The 25289-nt window shown below is 41.6% G+C and overlaps 1 protein-coding gene across 3 annotated transcripts; it reads left to right on the top strand.

Moving 5' to 3' along the window:
• The first annotated feature begins 9688 nt into the window (after nucleotides 1-9688).
• LOC101016673 (cytochrome c-type heme lyase) lies at nucleotides 9689-21461 on the top strand. 3 transcript variants are annotated; one of them, XM_009197182.4, is made up of 7 exons: nucleotides 9689-9794; nucleotides 10402-10543; nucleotides 13197-13348; nucleotides 15668-15816; nucleotides 16891-17010; nucleotides 19280-19366; nucleotides 19985-21461. In XM_009197182.4, exons 2-7 carry the CDS (start codon nucleotides 10444-10446, stop codon nucleotides 20181-20183), a joined length of 807 nt encoding a protein of 268 aa, XP_009195446.1. In that variant the 5' UTR covers nucleotides 9689-9794; nucleotides 10402-10443; the 3' UTR covers nucleotides 20184-21461. The 3 variants fall into 3 exon arrangements, with proteins under 3 accessions (XP_009195446.1, XP_003917448.1, XP_003917447.1); XM_003917399.2 differs by having other exon boundaries at nucleotides 9702-9858; XM_003917398.2 differs by having other exon boundaries at nucleotides 9702-9916.
• The last annotated feature ends 3828 nt before the right edge of the window (nucleotides 21462-25289 follow it).

The raw sequence follows: 25289 nt of genomic DNA, 5'->3' as shown, positions 1-25289 counted from the left end.
GTACTTCATCTTGTTTTATAGAAAAAGAAGAAGTGGAATTTAGGAAAGTTCAGACTGAAGAAGCTTATCTTCAACTCAAAAAAGGGAAGGTTCTTGCCTCCCTGCCCACAATGGAGGTAGTACTTAAGCTTATTTTTCAGATCATAGTAAATTCCTTTGGTTCACCACCTGCCGTGCTCCAGCCCCAAACCCCTTTTAAATTTAAGGCCAGGTTTGTAGTCCTTTAAGTAATACTAACTCAGCTCTAAATGCCTACACACCAAACAGTCCTGCTAATGCTAAATCCTGAGTGGAAGTGTTTGTCCTTCAGCTTCCTTTACTCAGAATTTGTCTCCTTTCTAGCCAGAACATTCTCCTTCCCTGGCCACCCCTCTCCCCTTGGCTTTGGAAGGCAAACTTTACCTAATCTCTTCTGTTTAATAATCCTAAATCTTAGTGGTTTAAGGGCCTCAGTATTAGTACACACAAGCACACATATATACATTTAAGAACACAGAATGTTTTATTATCAGCTCATTGTACTTTGTATAATATTTTGTATAATATTTGTTTAATAAATTCACCCTTAAAGTATAAGCCTTTGTCAGTTAGGCCTGGCCTCCCTATCTCCTGGACCCCAAGGTCTTATTCACTTGAATCTCCCAGTCCATGGTCCATGGAATATCAAGTTTCTCTGAGTTATATGTTACTCCTCATGGACTTAGGCTCCCATGGTCACTTCCGCCTCTGGACTCCTCTCTCTGCTTGTGCTGGCTCAGTTTACATTGACCTAGAGGGGAAACTGTACCCCTTTATCATCTTCTATGAAAACCCATTCACTAAATTACTTGCTGATTTTGTAAAACACTCATAACAAAATAGAGATATATGGATACTTCCTAAACATGACAAAAAACTTTATGCCAATCTAAAAGTTCACAAAATGCTTAATGGATAAACACTAGACATCTTTTCACAAAAATTAGGAATGTCTACTGCCACTTTTATTTAACATTTTGCTGGAAAGTCTTAGCCCATGCAGGAGAAAGAAATTAGAGGTATTAGGCTGGGCGCAGGGGCTCACACCTGTAATCCCAGCACTTTGAGAGGCCGAGGTGGGTGGATTGCCTGAGGTCAGGAGTTCAAGACCAGCCTGGCCAACATGGTGAAACACCATCTCTACTAAAAAACAAAAACAAAAACAAAAAACAAAAATCAGCTGGGTGTGGTGGCAGGCACCTGTAATCCCACCTACTTGGGAGGCTGAGATAGGAGGATCACTTGAACTTTGGAGGTGGAGGTTGCAGTGAGCCGAGATTGTGCCATTACACTCCAGCCTGGGCAACAAGAGCGAGACTTCGTCTCAAAAGAAAAGAAAAGAAATTAGAGGCATTAAAGTTGGACAGGAGGAAGTAAAATCATTATTAGTTGAGATTATATGAAATAATCCCTGGGAAATCCAAAATAAACACACAAACATTAAGACTAAAGACAAGAGAATCCAAAACATAGCAGAGCATAAAATGGATTTAGTCATTGGAGCTTGTCTTTAGTCCATTTTGTGTTACTACAGCAAAATACCTGAGGCTGGGTAGTTTATAAAGAAAAGAGGTTTGCTTGGCTTACAGTTCTACAGGCTGTTCAAGAAGCATGGAACCAGCATCTTCTCAGCTTCTGGTGAGGGCTTTCATGTTGAATCAGACATAGCAGAGAAGGTCAAAGGCGAACCAGGTACAGGTGAAGAGAAAGTAAACATGAGGGGGATCCTCACTTTGTAACAATCCTGCTCTTTCTGGAACTAATCCATTCCCCTTAGAATTAATCCAGTCTCACGAGAGTAAGAACCCACTACCATAAGAAAGTCACCAAGTCATTCATGAAGGATTTGCCCCATGACCCAGACACCTTCCATTAGGCCCCAGCTCCCAGCACTGCCACACTGGGGATTAAATTTCAAAATTAGCTTTGATGGGGACAAACAAGTCATATTAATACCATAGCACAGCTATACCTTATTCCTTTCACCAGGATAAGTTTCAAATATATAAATGGTTTAAAGGAAAAAGTATAATTTTTTTAATTGAAGAAACTTGGGAGAATTTAGGACTTAAAGAAAATGTTTTTAATTATGCCACAACATCCAGAAATCATAGATTATAAATTTAAGATCCATAAAAACTACTCAAAGCAAAACTTAGCAGAAGCAAAAACAAAAAAAAGAGATAATTTAAAAAAATATTCCAACCTCATAGTGTAGAAGGTTAATTTCCTTATAAAGAATGTCTACAAATCAATTTTTTAAAAAAGCAATACACTGTGTTGATGAAGGTGTGGAAAAACAGGCACTCTCATCCACTCCTGAGGGAAGGTACAAGTGGTGCAACCACCTATCTTGGGTCATTTAGAAGTGACTATCAAAGTTTTAAAAGCACATTCCCTTTGACACAGTCATTTTAATTCTAGGTATTACACAGATATGCTCACACAGTGTGAGAAATGATGTAAGCACAACATTACTCACTGTAGTATTGTTGTAATAGGAAAGTATTGGAAATAACATAAATTTAGTTCATTAGTAAGGGACCAGTTACATAAATTGTATTAATCTATATGATGGAATAGTGTACATGTCCTAAATAAAAACAAAATGGAACACTGTATGTACTGATATGAAAAATTGTATTTTAATTATTGAATCTGTTAAATAAAAAGAAAGATGGATATGGAAAACCTCCAAGATATTTTAGGTGAAGAATAACAGTTAAATCCCTATGTAAAGTATGCTACTATTTGTGTTTTAAAAATGGGGTCCCCCAAAGCACATTTCTTTGAAAACTGCATTTCATGTTGTGGTGGTAGAGAATGGTTTGTCAGCTTGTCTTTTGTGGGTTTAATCTTTCAATCCCACTTTACAATGAGTCCAAACCACTCAGAGAGCTTTCCCTTCCTTCCTCTAAAGCCACTCATGCCTTGCCTTATTGATTTTCCTTCTATTACTCCTATTTTCTCCCATTTGTTAATTCACAATGCTTAGAATAAAAAATAAAACTGTCAACGAGGAAGGAATTTAGGTTGGCTAGTGAAGCATTCTCTTCCTAACAGGAAAGCCAAACTAAAGTCGCGAAGTTCTTTGGTAAATTTGGAATGAGAGCAAAGAAAACCAAAGCCTTGAAGGATTTTACCATCCATTTTTATGGCTTAACATCCAAGCAAATCTGATAACTTACTTTTTCTTATCTGCAACCAGCTCTTTCTTGAGTTCTAATTCTGTATTCTGAACTGCTTCTTGGATTTCACTGCTTAGATAACCATTATCATCTGAAGTGCAATGTGTCTAAACTGAACTTATCTTGCCCCAACACTAAATATTTCTCAAAATTAGCAGCCATTTTTTTACTCCTCTCTTATTTGCTTCACCTTAGTTTTCTCTTTATGCAGTAAGGTGGTAATTTCAGACAACTGTAATCTACCATGCTTCTGCTTTTTAAAAGAATAAGTATGTCAGAAGGTCTTTGGTTACAGTTTATGCTTTAAAAATTGGAGGGCAAATCCAATACCCACTGGAAATTTCATTAACATAACCCTATGGTTTGTCCATTTCTCTCTACCATTAGTAACCAAATCCACTACTAATTATTTTGATAGGGAAGAAAACATGAAATTCCTCACTCCTCTAGGCAAGACTATACTGATGTCTCCTGCCTATGTGGGTGGTGACTCACATGGCTCTCCAGAGCTCCTCCCCAGAGCAATGTTCACTTCAGCCATTCTTACCAGTGCTATTCCCATCTTTTTCGGCACACCATGTTAAATCTAGTGACTCATAAAGGCCCACTTGTGGCAACAACTGGATCAGCAACTTAATCTTAATAACTTCAATAATAATAATTGTTCTCACCACTTGAAAATAGCGAGTCCCCACCCCCACTTCTGCTTCTGAATGATTGTGTGTATTGGTTCGGGGTAGAAAGAAGGGACAATGAGTTATAGTCCCAGTGTAGTTACATAATGCACACTACATGCCAGTATGTTTGCATTTGTGTATATATACATATATTGAGCAAGCTGAGAAAGTAGAAGCTCATGCTCTAGCTGCCAGGTATCAAGGAGAGGAAGTTTCTGGCCTTTGGTTTTCCAAGAATAGGGTCTCTTCACTTTAATATTATTGACATTTGGGGCCAGATAAGTCTTTGTTGCTAGAGTTGGCCTTTGCATTGTAGGATGCTTAGCAGAATGCCAGACTTCTATCCACTTGATTTCAGTAGCAACCACTACCCTCAGTATGACAACCGAAAATGTCTCCAGATATTGTCAAATACCCCCAGGATAGGGACAGCAAAATCAGCCCCAGTTAAGAAGCACTGCCATAGAGGGAATCAGGGCCCTGTCTCCTGTCAAATCTCATACCTGCTGAATTCCCCAGCATGAGAAGAGGCTGGGCAATCTCCCTGCTGGCATTCATCAAATAATAGTCTTAAGTTTTCTGAATTGACCCCATTGCAGGTCCACTCGGACCACCTTGGCAGGTATCAAGGAAAGACCAGTCTTAAATAAGTACAGCTATAAATTAGAGAAACTTTCTCAAAAAGCAATGCTCTGTATACACATGGAGACATGAAACCAGGGTTCCTATAAGAAATTGGGAGTGATTCGTCATACAAGGTAGTCATCCACAATCAGCGAATTAATTCAATTTTTTTTTTTTGAGACAGAGTCTCACTCTGTTACCCAAGCTGGATTGCAATGGCATGGTCTCGGCTCACTGCAACCTCCACCTCCCGAGTTCAAGCAATGCTCCCGCCTCAGCCTCCCAAGTAGCTGGGGCTACAGGTGCATGCCACCACACCCAGCTAATTGTTGTATTTTTAGTAGAGATGGGGTTTCACTATGTTGGCCAGGCTGGTCTCGAACTGCTGACCTCGTGATCTGCCCGTCTTGCCCTCCCAAAGTGCTGGGATTACAGGTGTGAGCCACCGCGCCCAGCCAATTAATTCAATTTTTAGAGGTCTATGTGAAGAAACCCTCGACTCTCATCAAAACACAAAAAAGCTTGGGACTTACCAATTAGTAATAATATATCCTCTAAAGTTATTACAATGGTTGTGAGAATAATAAACAGAATGATAACCTCTGGCCATCTCTAATTTTACTGGCAATAAATCCCTTTAAGGAAAAGTAGTGTTTATTTCCAAGAGTAAGAGGCAACCCCGGCCTTTGATGTAGACATGGTCCCTCTGAGTACATGTGATGAATCCTGGCAGACTCCATGGAACACAGACCTATAAGGGGGGTGGGGGTCTCCTAGCTATATCTTAGGAACTTACCTTCATTCATTTAGGCCTTAGCAAAGATCACAGTCTATGAAGTTCATGGGCAGTGCTGGCATAGAACCAAGTGAAGGTCTCCAGGCATAACTAGAGAGTGGTGAAGAGCAAAGTTGAGAAACACAAGCTATCTCTATTGTCAGATCAAATAATTCTTCTTTTTAAAAACCCTTCCATGGCTTCACATTTCAATTAAAAGAAAATGTAACTTCCTCCTCATGGCCTATGGCATGATCCAGCCCCAACATCACCTCCTACTATTCTGCCCCCAACTCATTCTGTGTGGGCCACACTGGTCTTTCCCTGTTCCTTCTGATCTCAGAACATTTTACCATGGAATTCTCATTGTCTGGACCACTCTTTGCATTGATCTTTACATGGCTGGGTCCTTCTCAACATTCAGGTCTCAGCTAAAATGTCACCCTTCTTAGAGAGGTCTTTGTTGACAACTATATCTGAGAAGGTATCCTGAGCTCTCAATCTGTATCGTGCACACTGATCATCTGGGGATCATGTTACAAGACAGACTTTGACTCGGTGGTTCTGGGGTGGGACTTGAAATTCTGCATTTCTAACAATCTCCCGAGGAATACAAACTTTCTGCTCCACAGATCATCTACCCACAGGGGTGGGTAGACCCCCATTCCTCAGTCTTTGTCACACTACCTGTGTCATTTAATTGGTGGCTTTTATCAGGATCTGAAATTATTTATTTATCTGTTTGTGCTGGATTGTTTGTTGTCTGATCTATTCATTTACTAGAATGTAAATTCCCTGAGAGCAAGGAGTCTGCCTAGCACTTTTAAATTCTCAGCACTTCCCACAGAACCTGACACATCATAGGTGCTCCACAAATATTGTTGAATGAGTGATGTTGTTCAAGATTCATTGACTCTGTGATCCCTTCAGTGTCTGCTTCTGACTGCTTCAGTGAGCACTCAATTATACAACGGAAACTACACTGTAATGATAGGGCAGTGCTACTCAAGCGCCAGTCCAGGAACTGCTATGTATTGGCCAATGCTGAATTAAGAATCTTGTACTATAATATAAATCTGCTATGCCACTAAGCACAACTTTATCTGAGATGAGACATTTTTCATAGTAAGACTTTCTGGATGAAACAAGCAATGCTTTGCCTTGCCTTGTGGTGAAAGCTCCTCATCTTATATTAGAATGGTAACAGTGTGTGAACTGGTCCCCACTGGCAGGACACATTTTGAGTTGTGCTGATATAGGGGATATAAAGCCAAATAAGATCTATTTTTTAACTTCAGAAAATCCATACATAGGTAAGAGAATTACACATTCAAATACGTAGTTGCAAATCTTTTGTCAAGTGCTGTAATATGGAATTAAGTGGAAGAACTCAGGCATTGTAGAAAAAAACAAAGAATTGGTCTTTATGCTCCCCCTTAGTCACACCTTTCCTGACACCTGCTCTCATTATAATCACAAACTCTCACACCGTACCCCTTCCTCCTAATCACACACCACTCATCTGGGCCATGCTCCTCCACTTGGGCCCTGAAACACTGAAGTTATAGGACCAGGCTTGGGTCTTCTGAGAAATTGTGAAAGAGAACTGAGAATTGTGGTAGAGAACAGAAAATGATAAGAAAGATAGGTAATTGTGGGAGAAGGGAGAATTGTGGGAAAGAATAAAGTATCATGACAGAACAGAGAATTGTGAGAGATGATGCGGAATTGGGAGAGAGACTAGGGAGCTGCGAACGAGAACAGAATATTGTGTAATAAGGGAGAAGTGCAAGAATGGAGAATTGTGAGAGAGAGCAAAGAATTGTAGGAGATATTAGGAATTAGGGGAAAGACAAGAAATTATGGGAAAGAACAGAGACTCACAGGTGAGACAGGGAATTGTGGGAGAGAATAAAGAATGGGGGAAGACATCAGGAATTGTAAGAAAAACAGAGAATTGTGGGAGTGACACAAAATTGTGGACACACAGGGAATTGTGGGAGAGAAGGGAGAATTGTGAAAGAGAAGAGATTATTGTGGGTGAAACATGAAATTGTGTAAGAGCACAGAGTATTGTGAGAGAACAGAATTACAAGGGAGACTAAGGAGTTAGGGGAGAGACTACAGAATTGCAAATGAGGATGGAGTATTTTAAGAGAATGGAGGACTGTGAGTGAAAGTGAAGAATTATCAGAGAGAAGAAAGAATTATGAGAAAGATGTGGAATTATGAGAAAGACAGGAAATTGTAGCATATAACACAGAATTGTGGGAGACAGCAGAATTGTGGGAGAGACATAGATTTGTGGAGAGGACAGGACAAAGAATTGTGGGAGAGACACAGGATTGTGGGAGAGAACAAAAAATTGTGGAAGAGACACAAAATTGTGGGAGAAAAGGTACACTTGTGGGATAGAAAATTGTGAATGAGAATATTGTGAGAAAACAGAATTATGAGAGAATGGGAATTAGGGGAGAGACTGGGGAATTGTGAACAATCATGGAGTATTTTGAGAGAATGGAGAATTGTAAGAGTGGGGAATTCTGTGAAAGAACAAAGAATTGTGGGGGAGATGGGGAATTATAGGAAAGACAGGAAATTGTAGCATAGAATACAGAATTATGGTTGAGATAAGGAATTGTGGGAGAGAACAGAGAATTATGAGAGGAAATCAAAAATTGTGGGAAGAAACATGGAATTATGGGAGACACAGGGAATTGTGGGAGAACAGAAAACTCAGGGAGAGACAGAAAATTGGGGGAGAGAACAGAGAGTTATGGGAGATACAGGAAACCATGGGAGAGAATACGGTGTTGTGGGAGAGAAGGAATAATTATGAGAATGAAGGGAAAATTGTGAGAGAAAGGAAATCATGAAAAAGAATATTGTGAGAGAACAGAATTATGAGAGATAATGGGGAATTACGGGAGAGACTGGGGAATAAGAACAGAGTATTGTGAGCGAACAGAACATTGTGGAAATGAATAATTTTGAGAGAAAAGAATTGTGAGAAACAGAGTCATAGGGAGTGATGGAAAAGACAGAACTGTGGGAGAAACAAAACTGTGGGAAATAGAATTTTGAGACATACAAGAATTTGAAGGAAAGAATAAAGGATTGCTGAGAAACCCAGCAAATTGTAGGAAAAACAATAGAATTATGGGCAAGACAGGGATTTGTGGGACAGAAAAGTGAATTGTGGGAGACACGGGGAATTGTGGGAGAAACAAGAGAATTGTGAGCAAGACAAGGAATTGTGGGACAGAAAAATGAATTGTGGGAAGGAATAGAATTTTGGAAGTGACTTGGGATTGTGGGAGAAATAAGGAATTGTGGGAGAGACAGAAGATTGTGGAAGGAACTGAGAATTGTGGGAGACAGAATTGTGGGTAACAAAACAGAATTGTGGGAGTGAAAGGGGATTCTGGGAGGGACAAAAGAATTGTGGGTAAAGAGAGAAGTTGAGCTGTGATGTAGTCAATGTAGTTGAAATGGAATCCTTGGGCTATCCTGTAGGCAGTTCTGATGCTGGGATGGCCCTTCTGAGTTGCCCCCCCTGGGGCTAGGGGTCTGGACTTACATGCCCTTGCAGAGACCCTCATAGGATGCAGACCGTCCCCAAGGAGGGAATGTGATTTTGTGTGAGGAAATTCTCTTAGGCAGAGGACAATTCCTGGAGACTCAGCTGAAAGCTGTGAGCCCCCAACACTTCCTGCACCAGGGGGCATCTGGACGTATTTCACAGAGCCACTATAGTTATATAGAAAGATACATGTTTCTTTATTAACACTTTAAGTAACAAGATCAAATTACCTTAATTTCAAAGTAGTGGATGGATGATATTTTGAGACAGGCACAACAACCATATGTGACATAATTTATCTGTGATGTTTATTAGTGCCACATATAGCTAATAGTACTAGGATTTGTTGCTTACATTCCTGACGGAAGAAAATGCTACATTTTTGTTGGAGGTAAATGAAAATACAGACATTCAAAATCACACACCCAGTTAAGAAGAACTTAGCAGCCAGAACACTGTCTTGTTCACTTTTGGATCTCCACCACCGAAGTTATGGGCATCTACTAACGTTTCTTGAATCATTGCTACACTTAAAACTGATGGGATAACATTTAAAAAACCAGAAATTTAAAAACTCCAAAGCACTCCCTCTGCCGCATAAAGCATACATAGTAGAGCTCTTCACTCTAGGGAAGTCTCTGGACCAGACAGCCTTACCTGCCACTGCTGGCATTTTGAAAAAGGCTCCCGGCCTGGAGGGGCGGGGCCAGAGAGCGGCCCCCGCAGCAGCTACAGGCCGAGGCGAGGAGGGGACGGAAGCTGCTCTCCGTGATTGACGGAAAATACTACTCTTCAGCCCGCCTCCCGCGTGCCCGGAAGTCCCGCCTTCTGAAAAGGAAGTAGGGGTGCGTGAGAACGCCGGCGGTGACCGTGGCCACAGCGGTGACCCAGTGAGAGGAAGGCGGCGGCGGCGGGAAGTCACTGCTGCTGTGGGTTTGGGTTGGCTACTGAAGGCGGTACCGGCCTCTCGGAGCAGCCCGGGGGAGGGCTCAGGTGCAGAAGGGCAGGCTGGCCGCGGCCGGTTTGGTCTGGGGACCGCGGGCTGGAGCAGGTGGGCAAGCGCCGGGACGGTGTGGGGAAGACACTTGGCACCTCCTCGACCTCTGGTGTCACTTCGTTTCTTCGAATTCCTATTCATGCGCCGCACCCTTCCCGGACCCCCAGCCCCTCGCTAAGGCTCTGGGGTCAGGGGTCAAGTCTGGGCTCAGTGGGCCTCCCTTCTTCCTCCACCCGGGTCACCACTCCTAGGAAACCCACGCCCCACGCCCGCCTCAGGCCTGTACCTCCTGGCTGTGGCGTGGTTTCTCAGCGACTGCCTCACCTCAGTCCCAAAATCCTCACTGCCTTAGATACGTGCCCCCAGAGGTTGGCCTAGGTTTCACAGTATTTCCCTAAGGGGGCGATATATTAAAGCTGTCCCTCGAAGTTAGTACCCTGCCTGGTAGATGCCCATGGGATAACAAAGAGGAGGGAGGAACAAGAGTTGACCAGATTAGAAGAGTCCAGAGACATTAATCTGTCTGTCTGTTTTGGCAGGTGGAAATTTAAAATTGTTTGGAGTCAACACTGTTTCCAGCCATGGGTTTGTCTCCATCTGCTCCTGCTGTTGCAGTTCAGGCCTCAAACACTTCAGCATCCCCACCTTCAGGATGTCCGATGCATGAAGGGAAAATGAAAGGTAATGGGCCGTTTGTTTAGAAAATGAAAACAAAAGATAATTCACGGCCGGGTGCGGTGGTTCACGCCTGTGACAGCACTTTGGGAGGCCGTGGTGGGTGGATTGCTTGAGCTCAGAAGTTCGAGATCAGCCTGGGCAACATTGCAAAAACCTGCCTCTACAAAAAAATACAAACAGTAGCCAGACGTAGTGGTGGGTGCCCGTAGTACCAGCGACTCGGGAGGTTGAGGTGGGCAGGATCGCCTGGGAGGCCGAGGTTGCAGTGAGCCAAGATTGTGACACTGCACTCCGGCCTGGGTGACAGAGTGAGACTGTCTTAAAAAAATTCTTGAAAGGCTCTAAAGGAAGAGGCAGTGTAGTATGCTGCTGAGGCTGGTAGGCATGGGAGTCAGGCACCCTGGGTCTGGTCCTTATTTTTCGTCTTATTGAGGTTTGTGAGTCTAGACAAGTTAACTCTGTAAGCCGCAGTCTGTCATCTGTAAGATGAGTGTATAATAATATTTCACAAGCCTGTCATGATGATTGAGATAGTACATGAGAACATAGTGAGTACTCTAAACCAGCCCCAACTTCCCAAAGTTTACTTGTGCCTACATCAGTGGTTCTTAACTGGAGGGGGGCAATCGCCCCTTCTCACAGGGGACATTTGCCAATATCTGGAGGCATTTTTGGTTGTCACAAGTGAGAGGAAAGTGAATAGAGGGCAGGAGTGCTCCTAAACATCCTACAATGTACAGAACAGCCCCCCAACAAAGAATCAGCTGGCCCCAAATATCAAGAGGGCCAAGGTTGAGAAACCTTGGTCTGGATCTAGCTGTCTTAATAAATAACCTTTGCTCCCATAGCCATTTCAGTATTCTTATATATAAAAGTAAGCCATCACCTAATGGGCTTGCTGTCCATTCTTTAGATAAGAAAATGAAAATGGAAAAGCTGTCTTTCATTATTAATTGATGCAGGTCTACTTTAGATTGTTTGTATTAAAGTGTGGCTTGAATCAGTAAGTCGTGAAGGGCGGAAGCAACATGGTGTGCTTACTGAGTACTAATGCTTGTGATGTTAATTCATTTCTTCAGTCAGCCAGCCTATTCTGAGAGGTCACTGCCCATTCTGTACCAAGCACTGCTGGGTTTTGTTTGTTTGTTTCTGCACGAGAGAATAACATTATACAAAATGGAGCTTTGCCTGATGGAGCTTACATTCTCATCTTCATAAGCTGTGTGGTCGGTTTTTTCCCTATTTTATAGTCAAGGAAACTAAGACTTGGAGTAACTGATGCTCCAAGTCACATAGTAAGTGGCAAAGCCAGCAAAAGTTCTGTGACCTTGGACAAGGACAGACAGTGTTCTTCTGGGGTTTCTTTGTACAGGAAGAATTGAGACAGATCAGCCAAAGCAGGTGTGCTGCTGTTCTGAGTGTCCTCAGCGAGATCCTAGAACTCTTTCTTTGGTTTTATTTCATTTGCTGTATATCTTTGAGAGCTGCCAGACTTATTACATTAATAAAGAATGTGGGTGTCTATAGGAGATCATAGGGGCTACTGGTTATATGATGTGAAAAATTGAAATGTTATTTTCTTTCTAACACCCAGCTGGGATCTATGACTTGAAAAGGATTGGTGCTTTCAGTGGTAGAGAAGAAAGGCATAGCAAGTCTTCACCCCTAAAGTGGGCAGTGGCACAGGGCACCAGGAAATGAGGGCTTGGGAGGAGAAGTGCAGGGAAGGAAGTGAAAGCAAACTCATCTTTTTCATGTGTATTGTTGTAGTTACTGCTGCTGCCTGAGGCCAAGATTCCATTACATGAGCAGCTGTCTTCTGTGTCACAGCTCTCCAAGTGCCTGCTCATTCTCTGAATCAGTTTCCCAGTCTCCCACTAATTGGGATCAGCATCCTGGGTCTTTGGGCATAACCCTTGCTATTGCTCATCTCATTAGGCTCAGACCTTCCCTTGTAATGGGCATCTTGATCCTGTATGGGTTGTAGAATGTTTTCTTTATTGTCTGCCTTTTCCTGTTAAACTCTTGCCGTTGACTGATGGGAATAGGCCCTAGGCCACGTGGTTTTCCTATGCCTTGTTTCAGTCTTGGGACAAAGCAGAGTGGCATTCAGATTTTTTTGCAGTAGCCTTTGTGATGTCTCCTCTGTTCATTTTCTTCTCCCATTCCTTGTACCTGAGATAATGCATCAGTAATGAAAGCCTGGATTGCAACTGTGTCCTGTTTGGGGCTGGACTTCTCTGGAACAAGTGAATGAAAAGTCAAGGAGACCCTGTGAAATGTGGCTGGTCCCCACTTAGGTTCCTCTAACAGCTCCCCAGCTGCTCCTTCAGCCAGGTTACTTAAACCATGGCATGGATAACACGTGCTCTTGCAACTGCCAAGGTTTTTTGGCTTATTTTTGCTGGGGGTGTGATACAATTAGAGAATGGGTACTCATTTTTCTTTCAAAGGAAATGTAAATTTGTAGAACCTTCTCATCTTTAGGATTTTGGAATATTAGCTAGTTCACTTTTTGGTAGATTTAAATGGAAGAAACCTGACTTTTCCTGTGGTGGTAATCATTGGTCAGAAATTCAGCACTTTAGTGCTTCAATTGAGAGAGCTAGATGTCCTGCCTTCATGGTGACACCATTTTTATACTTGATTATTTCAGAGTGTCCAGTGAGTACAGAGCCATCTGGCCCAAACTGTGAGAAGAAAACATACTCTGTGCCTGCCCACCAGGAACGCGCCTATGAGTACGTGGAGTGTCCCATTAGGGGCACTGCTGCTGAGAATAAGGAGAACCTAGATCCTTCAAATCTGGTAATCCACACTCATGTTTTCTTTCTGGAACTTTTTATGCAGAGTTGCTTGTAGAGACTCCTAAGACAAGTTGCAGATGGCTAGGATGAATTCTTCTGTCCTTTGAAAACAGGGAAGTTAGATATTCCATCTATAGTGAAAATCTAGATGTGTTAGTAAGTGTAGTTTCAGGGAGTGCCTGGGAAAAAAAAAACAAACAAACAGTGATTATGAGCAGCCAGCATAGTTGTACTGGGAATAAGCCATACCAAATGAATATTTTCTTCTGGGAGAGTTACTAGGTAGGTGGTAGATGGGAAATTCTGTAAGAACCATAGCTAGAGTTAATTAAGGTATCTTTGGTCTAGGGAAACTTTGTAGACACATTACATGATTGGGGAACTTCTTCAGGTACAATAGGGTGCCAGCCTGCACGAGTCATTAGGGTGGTTCACTGTTGTGTGACTGCCAGCAAATTTAATGCCATTGAGAAGTGAGGGCAAGGTAGATGTGACATCACTACATTTTGTGATGGACAGCATCGGAGATTGTGGTCTAAAGTTTGCAATCATGTTTTAACAGGAGGCTCAGGCATATACTTTAGAGGGCCACGGGATTATCAGGAGTAGAAATTTTAGCAAACCAGGCAGCATGTAAAGAAACTAGAAATATTTAGCCTGGAAAAGAAAGGGCGTGGGAGATACAATAGCAGCGTCCACCTCAGGAATCAACAAACTATGGCCCACTGCCTGTTTTTGAAAATAAAGTTTTGGACAATGCACCAAGATTATCTTGCACATAGGCCTTCAAATATTTGCACCAGAGGTCTTTGGCAAACTGCTTCTATAAAGGGCCAGGTAGTAAATATGTTTGGTTCTATGGGCCATAGGGTCTCTGTCATACTACTCAGTTCTGCTGCTGCTGCTTTCTCTGTAGCATGAAAGCAGTGACAGACAACATTATCCGAAGCCCCTGGCAGACCACTGGCCTAGATGATCTCTAATAGGTGAGTGGTTCAGAACATGGGCCTTTTGGAATCTTACAGACCTAGACACTTACCCCATGGGATCATGATATGTAGTGAGAATATGAATAACAGCTAACTTTTCTTTTGGTCCCTTTTTAAAAATTTTTTCATTCAAGGCTAGCCAACTGAAGCAGTGGGAGAGGAGAAGGAACAAAGAAATCTGTAACTGGTTGTGATCAATTAGTTGTAAATACCACTGTACTCAGACCAGCCTCTTTTGGTCACTTCTGTAGCATTTAAGCTAAGCACCCTACATTCTCCCCTTTAATCCTCATAACAACTCTGTGTGGCCAGTATTCTTAGTGTCCCCATTTCAGACTGAAGATACTGAGAGTGAAGGAGTCATTCACCCCACATCACCAGCTAGGAAGTGGCAGAGCCAAAACTGAATCCTTATCCACCTCAGACCCATGTTCTTAAACACACTGTGTTTAAGTGTGTTTAACATAATGCAGGTAGAACACTCTGCAGTGCCTACCACACATGGCCCTTCCTGCTGTCGGTATTCTAACTGAGGGCCTTGTTGTGATGGAGACTTTTAATTAATGTTTACTAGGAAATCCTTTATACTTCTAACACAGAAAGTTCAAGGCCAGTCATTCCCAACCTTGAGTGATTTTGCCCCTCAGGCAAATATCCTGCTAAACATCCTACAGTACTTAGACCGCCATAACTAAAAATTGTCCAGCTCCAAATGTCAGTAGTGCCATGGATGAGAGACCCTGGCTAAGGCTAAGGCTAAGTTAAGGCTAACACCATAACAGTATTGGTGACCCACATGTCTGGGAGAAGGGATTCTTCCCACCTTCTGACCTGGCAGTGTTGAGATGCAAAGACTCATCTGTAGTATATTTTGCCTGAGGGATGAAGCATAAGCAGAAACCTAAAAAATCTGAGAATATTTTTTTTTAAAAAGCAGTGCTGTACATGTGTGCTATGAGACTTTTCCCCAGAGAGTGAGTAGTCATTTTTGAAAAGCCTGTCATAAAGTTTTTAGAAATGCCTGAAGATCATGGCATTAGTTTCTACTTATTCCTTGGTGACATTACTTCTAAATTTGTTCAAAGGAGAAAGAGGCCAAAAATTTAACCACAGTGTTTACCATATTTGAGAACTTAATCAGTGAAGAAACACAACCTCAGTAATCTGACTCTTCAAAACAATCAAATTATCTGAGAAGTCTGAAATTTTGATGTCACTGATTTAATAAGTAATCTGTGCTTTCTGTGTGATGTATTGCTTTCCAGGAAGTGGTTAATTATATTGCCTTTTACTTTATATCCTATAAAAGAAAATCTGTTTATTTTATTTAGATGCCACCACCCAATCAAACACCAGCTCCAGATCAGCCATTTGTATTATCTACTGTCAGAGAAGAGTCATCCATTCCCAGAGCAGATTCAGAGAAAAAGTGGGTTTACCCTTCCGAGCAGATGTTCTGGAATGCAATGTTAAAGAAAGGGTGAGTGAACATATTATTTAAAATAAAAATTTGGTTGTCAGAATATCCAAGAGTTGTGTGCTGAAGAGATTTTTTACCTTCAAAACAATTTAGTACATTTTAATGTATTAATCAGTTTATAATCACCTGATTTTTCACACCTGTCAGATTGTAAGTGCAAGGCCAGTGTATTACATCAGGGTTCTCAAGAGAAACAGAACCAATAGGATATGTGTAGAGGGGCAGGAGACAAGGAGGGCAGGAAGATATGTATTGTAGGGAATTGACTTACACAATTATGTAAAGCTGAGAAGTCCCAAGATCTGCAGTCAGCAAGCGGGAGACCCAGGAGAGCCAATGGCACACTTCTAGTCTGAAAGTCAGCAGTCTCAAGATGCAAGAAGAACTGATGTTTCAGTTTAAGTCCAAAGGCAGGAAAAGCCCAATGTCCCAACTCAAGCAGTCATGCAGAAGACCTTCCCTCTTACTCATGGAAGGGTCAGCTTTTTTGTCATTCAGGTCTGCAACTGATTGGATGTGACCCACCCATACGGAGTAGGGAGGGCAGTCTGCTTTACTTAGCCTACTGATTAGAATGTTACTCACATTCAAAAACACCCTCACAGACACAGCCAGCATGTTTGACCAAATGTCTGGGCATCCTGTGGCATAGTCAGGTTGACACATTAAAATTAACCATCAATAGGTTTTTTTAAAAAACTGAAAACACTTTTAGATAAAATGTTTAGAAAAAGTTAGGGGATCATTGATCAGTGGTACTATCTGAACAAATGTCACCGTAAAAATAGATGATTCTGTAAGTCTGGTTTACTGTGACTCAGTAAAATGAGACTAAGATGAACCTTTATATTTGTTTTCAATGCTTCTGTAGTAGCTTTGGATTTATAGTGCTGCTCCATGATCATGGGTAAATCTTGAAAATGAGCCTTAGATCTGTTAAATTCAGAGAAAGTGAGCATTCTTAGTTCTTTCTCAAAGGGGAATGTTGAATAAATCATCTTATGAAAATATGTGGATTAACTTTATGGCATTATCAGGAACATTTGTCAAATTTTACCATATGTTCTTTCCTAGGTGGAAGTGGAAAGATGAGGATATCAGTCAGAAGGATATGTATAATATCATTAGAATTCACAATCAGAATAACGAGCAGGCTTGGAAGGAGATTTTGAAGTGGGAAGCCCTTCATGCTGCGTAAGTATGTTTGAGATCTTAAAAACAAATCTTTCAAGCATCTTTCTTATTTCATATCAGCTTTCTAGAGTTTTAACATTTTATTCAAATCATTTGTTATTCTAATAAAACATTTTATGTAGCAGGCATGGCTCAGTGACAATTGTTGCATGACAGGCCACCCTTCTTAGTTGAAAAATAGCAACCATTTTATTAGACTTGTGGATTCAGTGGGTCTGGAATACGCCAAGGACAGGGCAAGGATGGCTTGTCTCTGTTCCTTGATATCTGGGGCCTCAGCTGCGAAGACTCAGTGGTCAGGATGGCTTCCGAGCTTTGGGCTAGAGTCTTCTGAAGGCCTGCTCGTTTACTCCTCTGGCAAGTGGTACTGGCTTTTGGCCAGAACACCTCCACGTGGCCCCTGAATATGGCTGCTTCGGCTTCCTCCTATCATGGTGGCTAGGTTGCAATAGCTAGAGTTCCAGAAAGCATCAGGAGCCTGCCCAGATTCAAGGGGAAGGGACAGAGACCATGCCTCTCAGCAGAAGGAGCATCACAGCCCTTCGAAAGCAGAGCATGTGGGAAGGGAGATGCTAAAATGCCATCTGCCCCAAGGGAGGTGGGAAAGACATTTTTGTTCCCTCAATAGCATTTATTTAATCCCCATTAGGACTAAACACAAAGAGATGTCTTAACTCAGAGCCCTTTTTCTCAGGGAGAATAGGTAAATGCAGCTGTGTGTGTTAAAGGAGACAGGGCTTCAGTCTGTTGATAGTAGTGGTTCTCACACTGGAGCGTGCATCAGGATCATGGGGAAGGTTTGTTAAAACCTAGCATGCTGGGCCCCACCCCCAGGGTGTCTGACTTAGTCCGTTTCGGGTGGTGCCTAGGCTGGGTGTATCTAGAGCATTGCATATGCTGCTGGTTTGAGCCAGCTTATGTCATAAACAGTGGTTTTAAATTCATTGCACAATGTGATTAATTTCTTGGCCAAAGTCCACTTAATGATTTTTAAGGTGTTTTGTTTGTTTTTAATATTTGCACTCTGAAGTTCATTGGTTGCACTCCCTGGCTGTCACTGACTGAGCCTCAGGCCTGGGGTGGGTTCATGTGAGAGGGGAACAACTGCGACCATGCTGCCCTCAGTAACCTCTGGCCTGAGAGGAGCCACAAGTGTTTACAGTGACCTACTTTGAAAGTGTGTTCTAATTAAGACCACCTGCTAATTACTTGTGTGATTATGGAGCAAAGAGAAGAGAGAAAAGGGAATTTCAGTTTGTCAGTTTCAATTCCTTCTCCAGTTATCTTCTGTCAAAATTAAGTAGATCTTTTAAAAACTCATGCTATGGTCTGCAGAAGAAAGTTTTGCCTAGATTGAGTTTACCTTTTTGCCTGTGACCCTCTTGAGAAGAGATGTTAAGGAGTAGTTCCTAAAAGGAGAAGAAAAGTAACTCATAAGTCCTCCAGTAGAAGTCCTTTATACTTTGGAAATTTTTCTCCCTCCCACTTACTTAGACACCTATCTTGTTATCCATGGGAGCAGCTAACAATATAGGTGGCCTCCTGATTTGGCCACCACTCCCTCTGTCTTGGAAACAGCTGTCTGTCTAGCCTGTAGGTGGGCTGTGAACTCCACGAGGACAGGGCTCAGAGGGTCTTGTTGGCACTGCTATACCCTGGTGCCCACAGAGGGCTGGCACCTAGAGAGTCCTCAGCAGGGGTCTGTGGGTAGAGGGAGTGCATTTGCCAGCTAGGACTCTGCTACCCCTCATCTTATGTGTAGTTTTTAAGGAGCTGGTCCAATATTAATTACAATCCATTTCTAGGGATTAATCCATCATTTTCTTTTCTTCATAAAGGCTGTTCATTGGTTTGAAATGAAAGAATAGAATTTTCTTGTTTGTCTGAAAAACCCCAGCTGCTATGTGCCAAAGAGAAAGAAGCATGATGCACAATACTTGAGGCTGTTTTGTTTCTTTGTTTTTTTAATGTGCCTTTCCTCCTCCACGAAATGGAAAGGTCATGTGTCCTGACTCCTGCAAAGTGCAGTATAGATATCCAGAAGGAAGGGGAGGTGATGGAACGCACCCAGTCCAGAAGGAAAGAGAAACATTTTTAACAAATAGGCACTTGTTGTTTGAGTTGTTTTAGAACTTACCTTTCTCTGTAAATGTTATATTATGTGAAATGTATACAGGAAAAAAATGTATATTACTGAAAAATTAGAACATTATCTTTGTCAAAGAAAAGAAAGTATTTTAACAGACTTTTCTTATTTGGGGAATTCTAGAGAGTGTCCTTGTGGTCCATCATTGATCCGGTTCGGAGGGAAAGCAAAAGAGTATTCACCAAGGGCACGAATTCGTTCCTGGATGGGGTGAGTGTCAGCGTAGAAGTGTTGTTTCACCATCTTCAGATCCGGGTCAACTTTCTCTTCACACCAAAACCAGTCTAAGAATTGCAGTGCCATCTTGCAAAACCTAATCCATATTCAGCTGTAGATTTCTTTCTCTCCCTGAGGTTTGTCCATTAATGGGCAGATTTATTAGGGTGTAGAAGATTGCTTCCTATTTATCATAGGGTTGAATGGAGTTATCGTCCATGTTTTGGATCTGCCCTCTTACTCTTCCCATGATCTATGTCTTTGGGTTTATGCACTTAGCCATCCTCCCTTTCTTTTCTAGCATACTTGAGATTCTTTGCTCACACCTGCATTTCTGCAATATCTCAGCTGACCTCCCTGGCTTAGGTCTCTTCCCTACTGACCTTAATTCCTTTGTAGGCAGATGAGCTGCCATGTGATCTGGACTTACCACAGTTCTTCAGTGCCATCTTCCCTTAGTACTGTTCACTATGTGATGCTTTGAGTCTGACTTCCCCAGTTAGGTGTTTGGGAGCAGGTGTTTGCATGTGCTTCTTGAGCTTTCACATAGCTTAAACTGGGACTAAATGCAGTGCAAGCATTTTAACACTCAGTGGCATGTTTTTATTCCAGGTATGAGTTGCCTTTTGATAGGCATGATTGGATCATAAACCGTTGCGGGACAGAAGTTAGATATGTGATTGATTATTATGATGGTGGTGAAGTCAACAAGGACTACCAGTTCACCATCCTGGACGTCCGTCCTGCCTTAGATTCGCTTTCGGCAGTATGGGACAGAATGAAAGTCGCTTGGTGGCGTTGGACCTCGTAAAGCACTGTTTGAGATGGAAAAATATAAACTATTTTTTTTCTGAGAGATACATTAAACTATTTTCCCCAAATTGAATTGCACTCATGATGTAATGGGAACTTCAAGTGGGTAATCACACTTTTTCCTTCACTTAGTGAAGGATACTATGCACTGTTCACTTTTGAGTTGCATTGTACCATGCAGTTTATAGCAGATCATTTTTTTTTCTTCCTACTTAGCTTAAGTGGGAAGCAGTCCCTCAGTTTTTCCTTTACCCACAGTATTGCCTGTGTATTTCATCTCGAAAAGCCTGAACAACCTCTGAAAAAGAGCTCTTAAAAAGTGATGAAAGTTGCTTTTTTTCTTACTGTTTTCTCAGGAATACTCGAGAGATGTGAAGCCTGAGAGTCCGTGGTGGTGCTCAAGAGCTTTCATCTGGCCAAATATTTTAACTAAAACTGTTCATTATAAATAAGAGGTGATTATACCTTTTTTTAAAAAAAGTTACCATTATTTCTAAAGCCCCATGGTATGATTGTGACCTTTAACAAAATGCAAAGTTGTACACTGTAAAGGTACTCAGCTAAATTCTCTCCAAATCTGATTTATATGAATTTCTTAGACTGAATAGAGTACTTTCAACTATACCTTCCTTTGGAACATACCTTTTAAAAAATGTTCCCTTTAAATCCTGTTATTCTAATATGTAACCCTGCTCCCAACAAACAGGTCTCCTTATTGTTCCTGGTATTTGACAACTTATCCCAACTTCGAATCTCATTGCTTCCTTTGCTGGCAGCCTCCACCTTTCCCCGAATCAGTTGGCCTAATCCAAACCTTGAAAGCCTGGCTTAAGTCCTACTATCAGTGATGGTCCCCTCTAAAACATGATTTTATATTTGGCTGAGTGTTAAAATTCACAAGATGAGCCTTTTTTTCCCAGATGGAGAATGCTTCAACTCAGTCTAGATTTTGTTTGTTTTAAGGAAGCTCTAAGTTTGCCATTGAAACTTTTTGTACCAGTAATCCATAAACTGGTTGTTCTAATTATAGCAGTGTGTTACAAATGACTGCTGGTTTTTGTTTTTTTTTTACCTGCCTATACTATTAAATCCTTTAATTTATCCTGAATGCTGTAGTGTTAAATTAGTGGATGAAATTGGCAGTCTGTGGGTGATTAATTTGGTATGGATTTGTCAGTTTTGTGTGGAGTTTAAGAAATACAACAGCCATAAACTCTGCATTTCAAAATACTTGTATATTTGAAAATAAAGCTGATTAGTTCACAGGTTTTGAAAATTTTTTGGAGTAATTTTACACTTAACGATTGTTTGTTCAGACATATCTTTATAAAACCAATGCTTTATAGTAGAGTGATTTATAATCCAGCACACACGTTTATTGCAGCACTGTTCACAATAGCAAAGACTTGGAACCAACCCAAATGCCCATCAATGATAGGCTGGATAAAGAAAATGTGGCACATATACACCATAGAATACTATGCAGCCATAAAAAGGATGAGTTCATGTCGTTTGCAGGGACATGGATGAAGCTGGAAACCATCATTCTCAGCAAACTAACACAAGAACAGATAACCAAACACCGCATGTTCTCACTCATAAGTGGGGGTCGAACAATGAGAATACATGGACACAGGGAGGGGAACATCATACATTGGGGCCTGTCAGGGGCTGGGGGGCGGTGCTAGGGGAGGGATAGCATGAGGAGAAATACCTAATATAGATGATGGATTGATGGCTGCAGCAAACCACCATGGCACATGTATACCTATGTAATAAAACTGCACATTCTGCATATGTACCCCAGAACTTAAAGTATAATAATAATAAAGCAATGCTACAGTCTCCGTACTCCAAGCGGCCGCTTTTTCATCTGCTAATCACTTTTTTTTTTTTTTGAGTTGGAGTCTCGCTCTGTCGCCCAGACTAAAGATCAGTGGCACAATCTCAGCTCACTGCAAGCTCCACCTCCCGAGTTCAAGTGATTCTCCTGCCTCAGCTTCCCGAGTAGCCGGGATTACAGGTGCACGCCACCACGCCTGGCTAATTTTTGTATTTTTAGTAGAGACGGAGCTTCACCATGTTGGTCAGGCTGGTCTTGAATGCCTGACCTCGTGATCCACACACCTTGGCCTCCCAAAGTGCTGGGATTACAGGCGTGAGCCACCACACCCGGCCCTAATCACATATTTTTAAACTGTAGAGGAAAATAATTACTGTTGGCATTTTTGGGGGGGTCTTAAGTGCTATTGAATGAGTGTGGGATAAGGCATTCTTATGAAAAACAAAACACTGTAACTGGAAACAAAAAAATTATGCCAAAGGCAGGATTCACCTGTTTTATAGGACTATGGTATTATTTAAGATAAACAAGCTTTAAACTCAAGCAAACTTGATGACAAGATCAACAGTTTTATACATCATTTTATCACTTCCAGAAAAAACCATGGCTTCCTGGATTGTCAGAGCTGTTTTGTGTCTAGATTATGCTTGATTGGGTCCAGGGGTCAATACTGATAGGAATTTTCGTGTACAGCTTGAAACTCATTTAGGATATTCTCTGGAGTTTTAAACTAAGTCTTGTGTCTGTGTAAATAGCACTATTCAGAATCAGAACAAATTACTGAACATCAGGCTAAGTATTGGCAGACAAGCTGGGGCTACAAATGGATTGCATATTAACATTTAGTATTCCTATGAGTTCACTGGCTAACAAAATGTTTATGTCCCGTTTGTGCATCATATAAGGAATACAAAATTGCAAAAGGTATAACCCTGATATGGTTTGGCTGTGTCCCCACCCAGATCTCATCTTGAATTGTAATAATCCCCACGTGTCAAGGGCAGGGCAAGGTGGAGATAATTGAATCATGGGAGCAGTTTCCCGTATGCTGTTCTCCTGGTAGTGAATAAGGCTCAAGAGACCTGATGGTTCTTTAAATGGGAGTTCCCCTGCACAGGTTCTTTTGCCTGCTGCCACGTGAGACATCCCTTTGCTCTTCCTTCGCCTGCCGCCATGATTGTGAGGCCTCCCCAGCCATGTGGAACGGTGAGTCCATTAAGCCTCTTTCCTTTATAAATTACCCAGTCTTGGTCATGTCCTTATTAGCAGCATGAGAACAGACTAATACCCCTACTTGTAGGGAACTCACAATCTTATGGACAGTCTATAAATGAAATGGTGGTAAATGCTAGAACTCCAATTTAAGGAACACATTGTCGGAATACCCAGCGTGCGAGTTCACGTAAGTATTTTTGAATATATAGAGATGGTTATCAATTTCTTTACTGAGTCATCATTATGGTGTATCTTCTCCCAGAGATTGCTTCCTAGGGAAAGTGAAGCAATGCACATTTCCTGTCTCAGCTTTGCAGTGACTGTCAGAATTGTATGACCCGTCATTTATGTCACCATAGGCTTGAGGCTATGTGTGTGATGATTGCAAATGTGTGTCCTGGAGGCAGAGTCCTTGCTCTGCCCTTTAGTTGCTGTGTGCTCTTAATGTCTCTGGGCCTTAGCTTTCTCGGCTATGAAACGAGAGTAATAGAACCGACCTACCAGAGTTGTTTTGCAGGTACTTTGAGGTGATGCCTAAAACCACTGACAACAGAGCCTGTGGGTGGAAATGTTCAGCAAATATTAGCTATCACCCCATGATCAATAACGGCAAGGAGAGAAATCAAAGTGCTGAGATGTAATCTACGTCTCTCATCCTCTGGCCTTATTCCCCTCCCCCCCCTCCCCCGCCACCAGGAGAATCAGTTTAGAGGGGTAACAGCAGGCTCTAATCCTCATTTTGATCAATTTTAAGGATTACCAGGTGTTTGGGTGCCTGCTGTAAGAAAGCTCATGTTATTTAAAATCATCAAATGGAAAAAGAACAGGCTACAGCCTTTGATCTTTCAAAAAATATCAGGGTAACAAATTAGGTACTTGATATGCAAGTCCCACTTGACAAAAATAAATATTATATTAAGACAGAGGCCCAGGCTGGAGTGCACTGACATGATCTTGGCTCAATGCAATCTCTACTTCCTGGGTTCAAGCGATTCTCATGCCTCAGCCTCCTGAGAAGCTGGGATTACAGGTGCCTACCACCACACCCAGCTAATTGTTTTGTATTTTTAGTAGAGATGGGGTTTCACCATGTTGTTCAGGCTGGTCTTGAACTTCTGACCTCAAGTGATCTGCCCATCTCGGCCTCCCAAAGTTACTTGTGCTTCTTAATCTAAAATATAGCTCATTGTAATGTCCTTTGGATCACAAGGTTATCCCCCTCCATGAAAATATATTACATATCCAGATTCAAAACTTATTACAAGGTTATGTTTAGTGCAAAGAAAAAGGTATCAAAAATTATTTCAAAAGCCATGTATATTCCTTGTAACTTAAGGTAACATTTTAAAAATGATATAATTTTTGGGGTATACAGTATATTAAAATGAAGCATATGACTTTTGCCTTGCTACACGCATGACAAATAATGTCACATGTTTTCATTTATAAGTGGGAGCTAAATGATAACACACGGGAACAGCACACACTGGGGTCTATTGGAGGGTGGAGGGTGGGAGGAGGGGGAGGCTTAGGAAAAACAGCTAATGGGTACTAGGCTTCATACCTGGGTGACAAAATAATCTGTACAACAAAGCCCCATGACACAAGTTTACCTATGTAACAAGTGTGCACATGTGCCCCTGAACTTAAAAATTAAAAAGAAAAACATTTACTGCTGCAGTAGAGATTGTCACTGTACCTTCAGTAAAATTTCATGCCATAGGTATAAGTGGTAAAGTGTCTATTCCATGCTTGTGCGCTCTCTAGTTTGGAAGAAAAAGCTGACAACACTTTCTGCAAATGATTCAACCTGAGGTTTACATATCACATGGCAGATATTCTAATGTTTTTGTGGAATCATACCAGATGCTGGAGCAAACATTATAGTTCCTAAGACTGGTTTAGGAAAATGAGGCATGTACATGTGCGTGCTATCTTGTATTTATAATTAGCTTTTAGTTGATGCTTTTACATACCCAAGGTCATATGTGATAGGGGCACAGAAATAATACATCTTGAGTGGTGTAACAGGAATTGTGAGACAAG

Source organism: Papio anubis, chromosome X, assembly GCF_008728515.1.
Source record: "Papio anubis isolate 15944 chromosome X, Panubis1.0, whole genome shotgun sequence".
In the NCBI taxonomy this organism is placed as follows: Eukaryota; Metazoa; Chordata; class Mammalia; order Primates; family Cercopithecidae; genus Papio; species Papio anubis.
This window is presented reverse-complemented; position numbering and strand designations above follow the sequence as displayed.

Excerpts from the sequence above, each read along its gene's own strand:
- LOC101016673 (XM_009197182.4), top strand. The coding sequence starts at position 10,444 with ATGGGTTTGTCTCCATCTGCTCCTGCTGTTGCAGTTCAGGCCTCAAAC. Across the intron at positions 10,544-13,196 it reads GCATGAAGGGAAAATGAAAG|AGTGTCCAGTGAGTACAGAG; the intron begins GTAATGGGCCGT and ends TGATTATTTCAG. Across the intron at positions 15,817-16,890 it reads AATGCAATGTTAAAGAAAGG|GTGGAAGTGGAAAGATGAGG; the intron begins GTGAGTGAACAT and ends GTTCTTTCCTAG.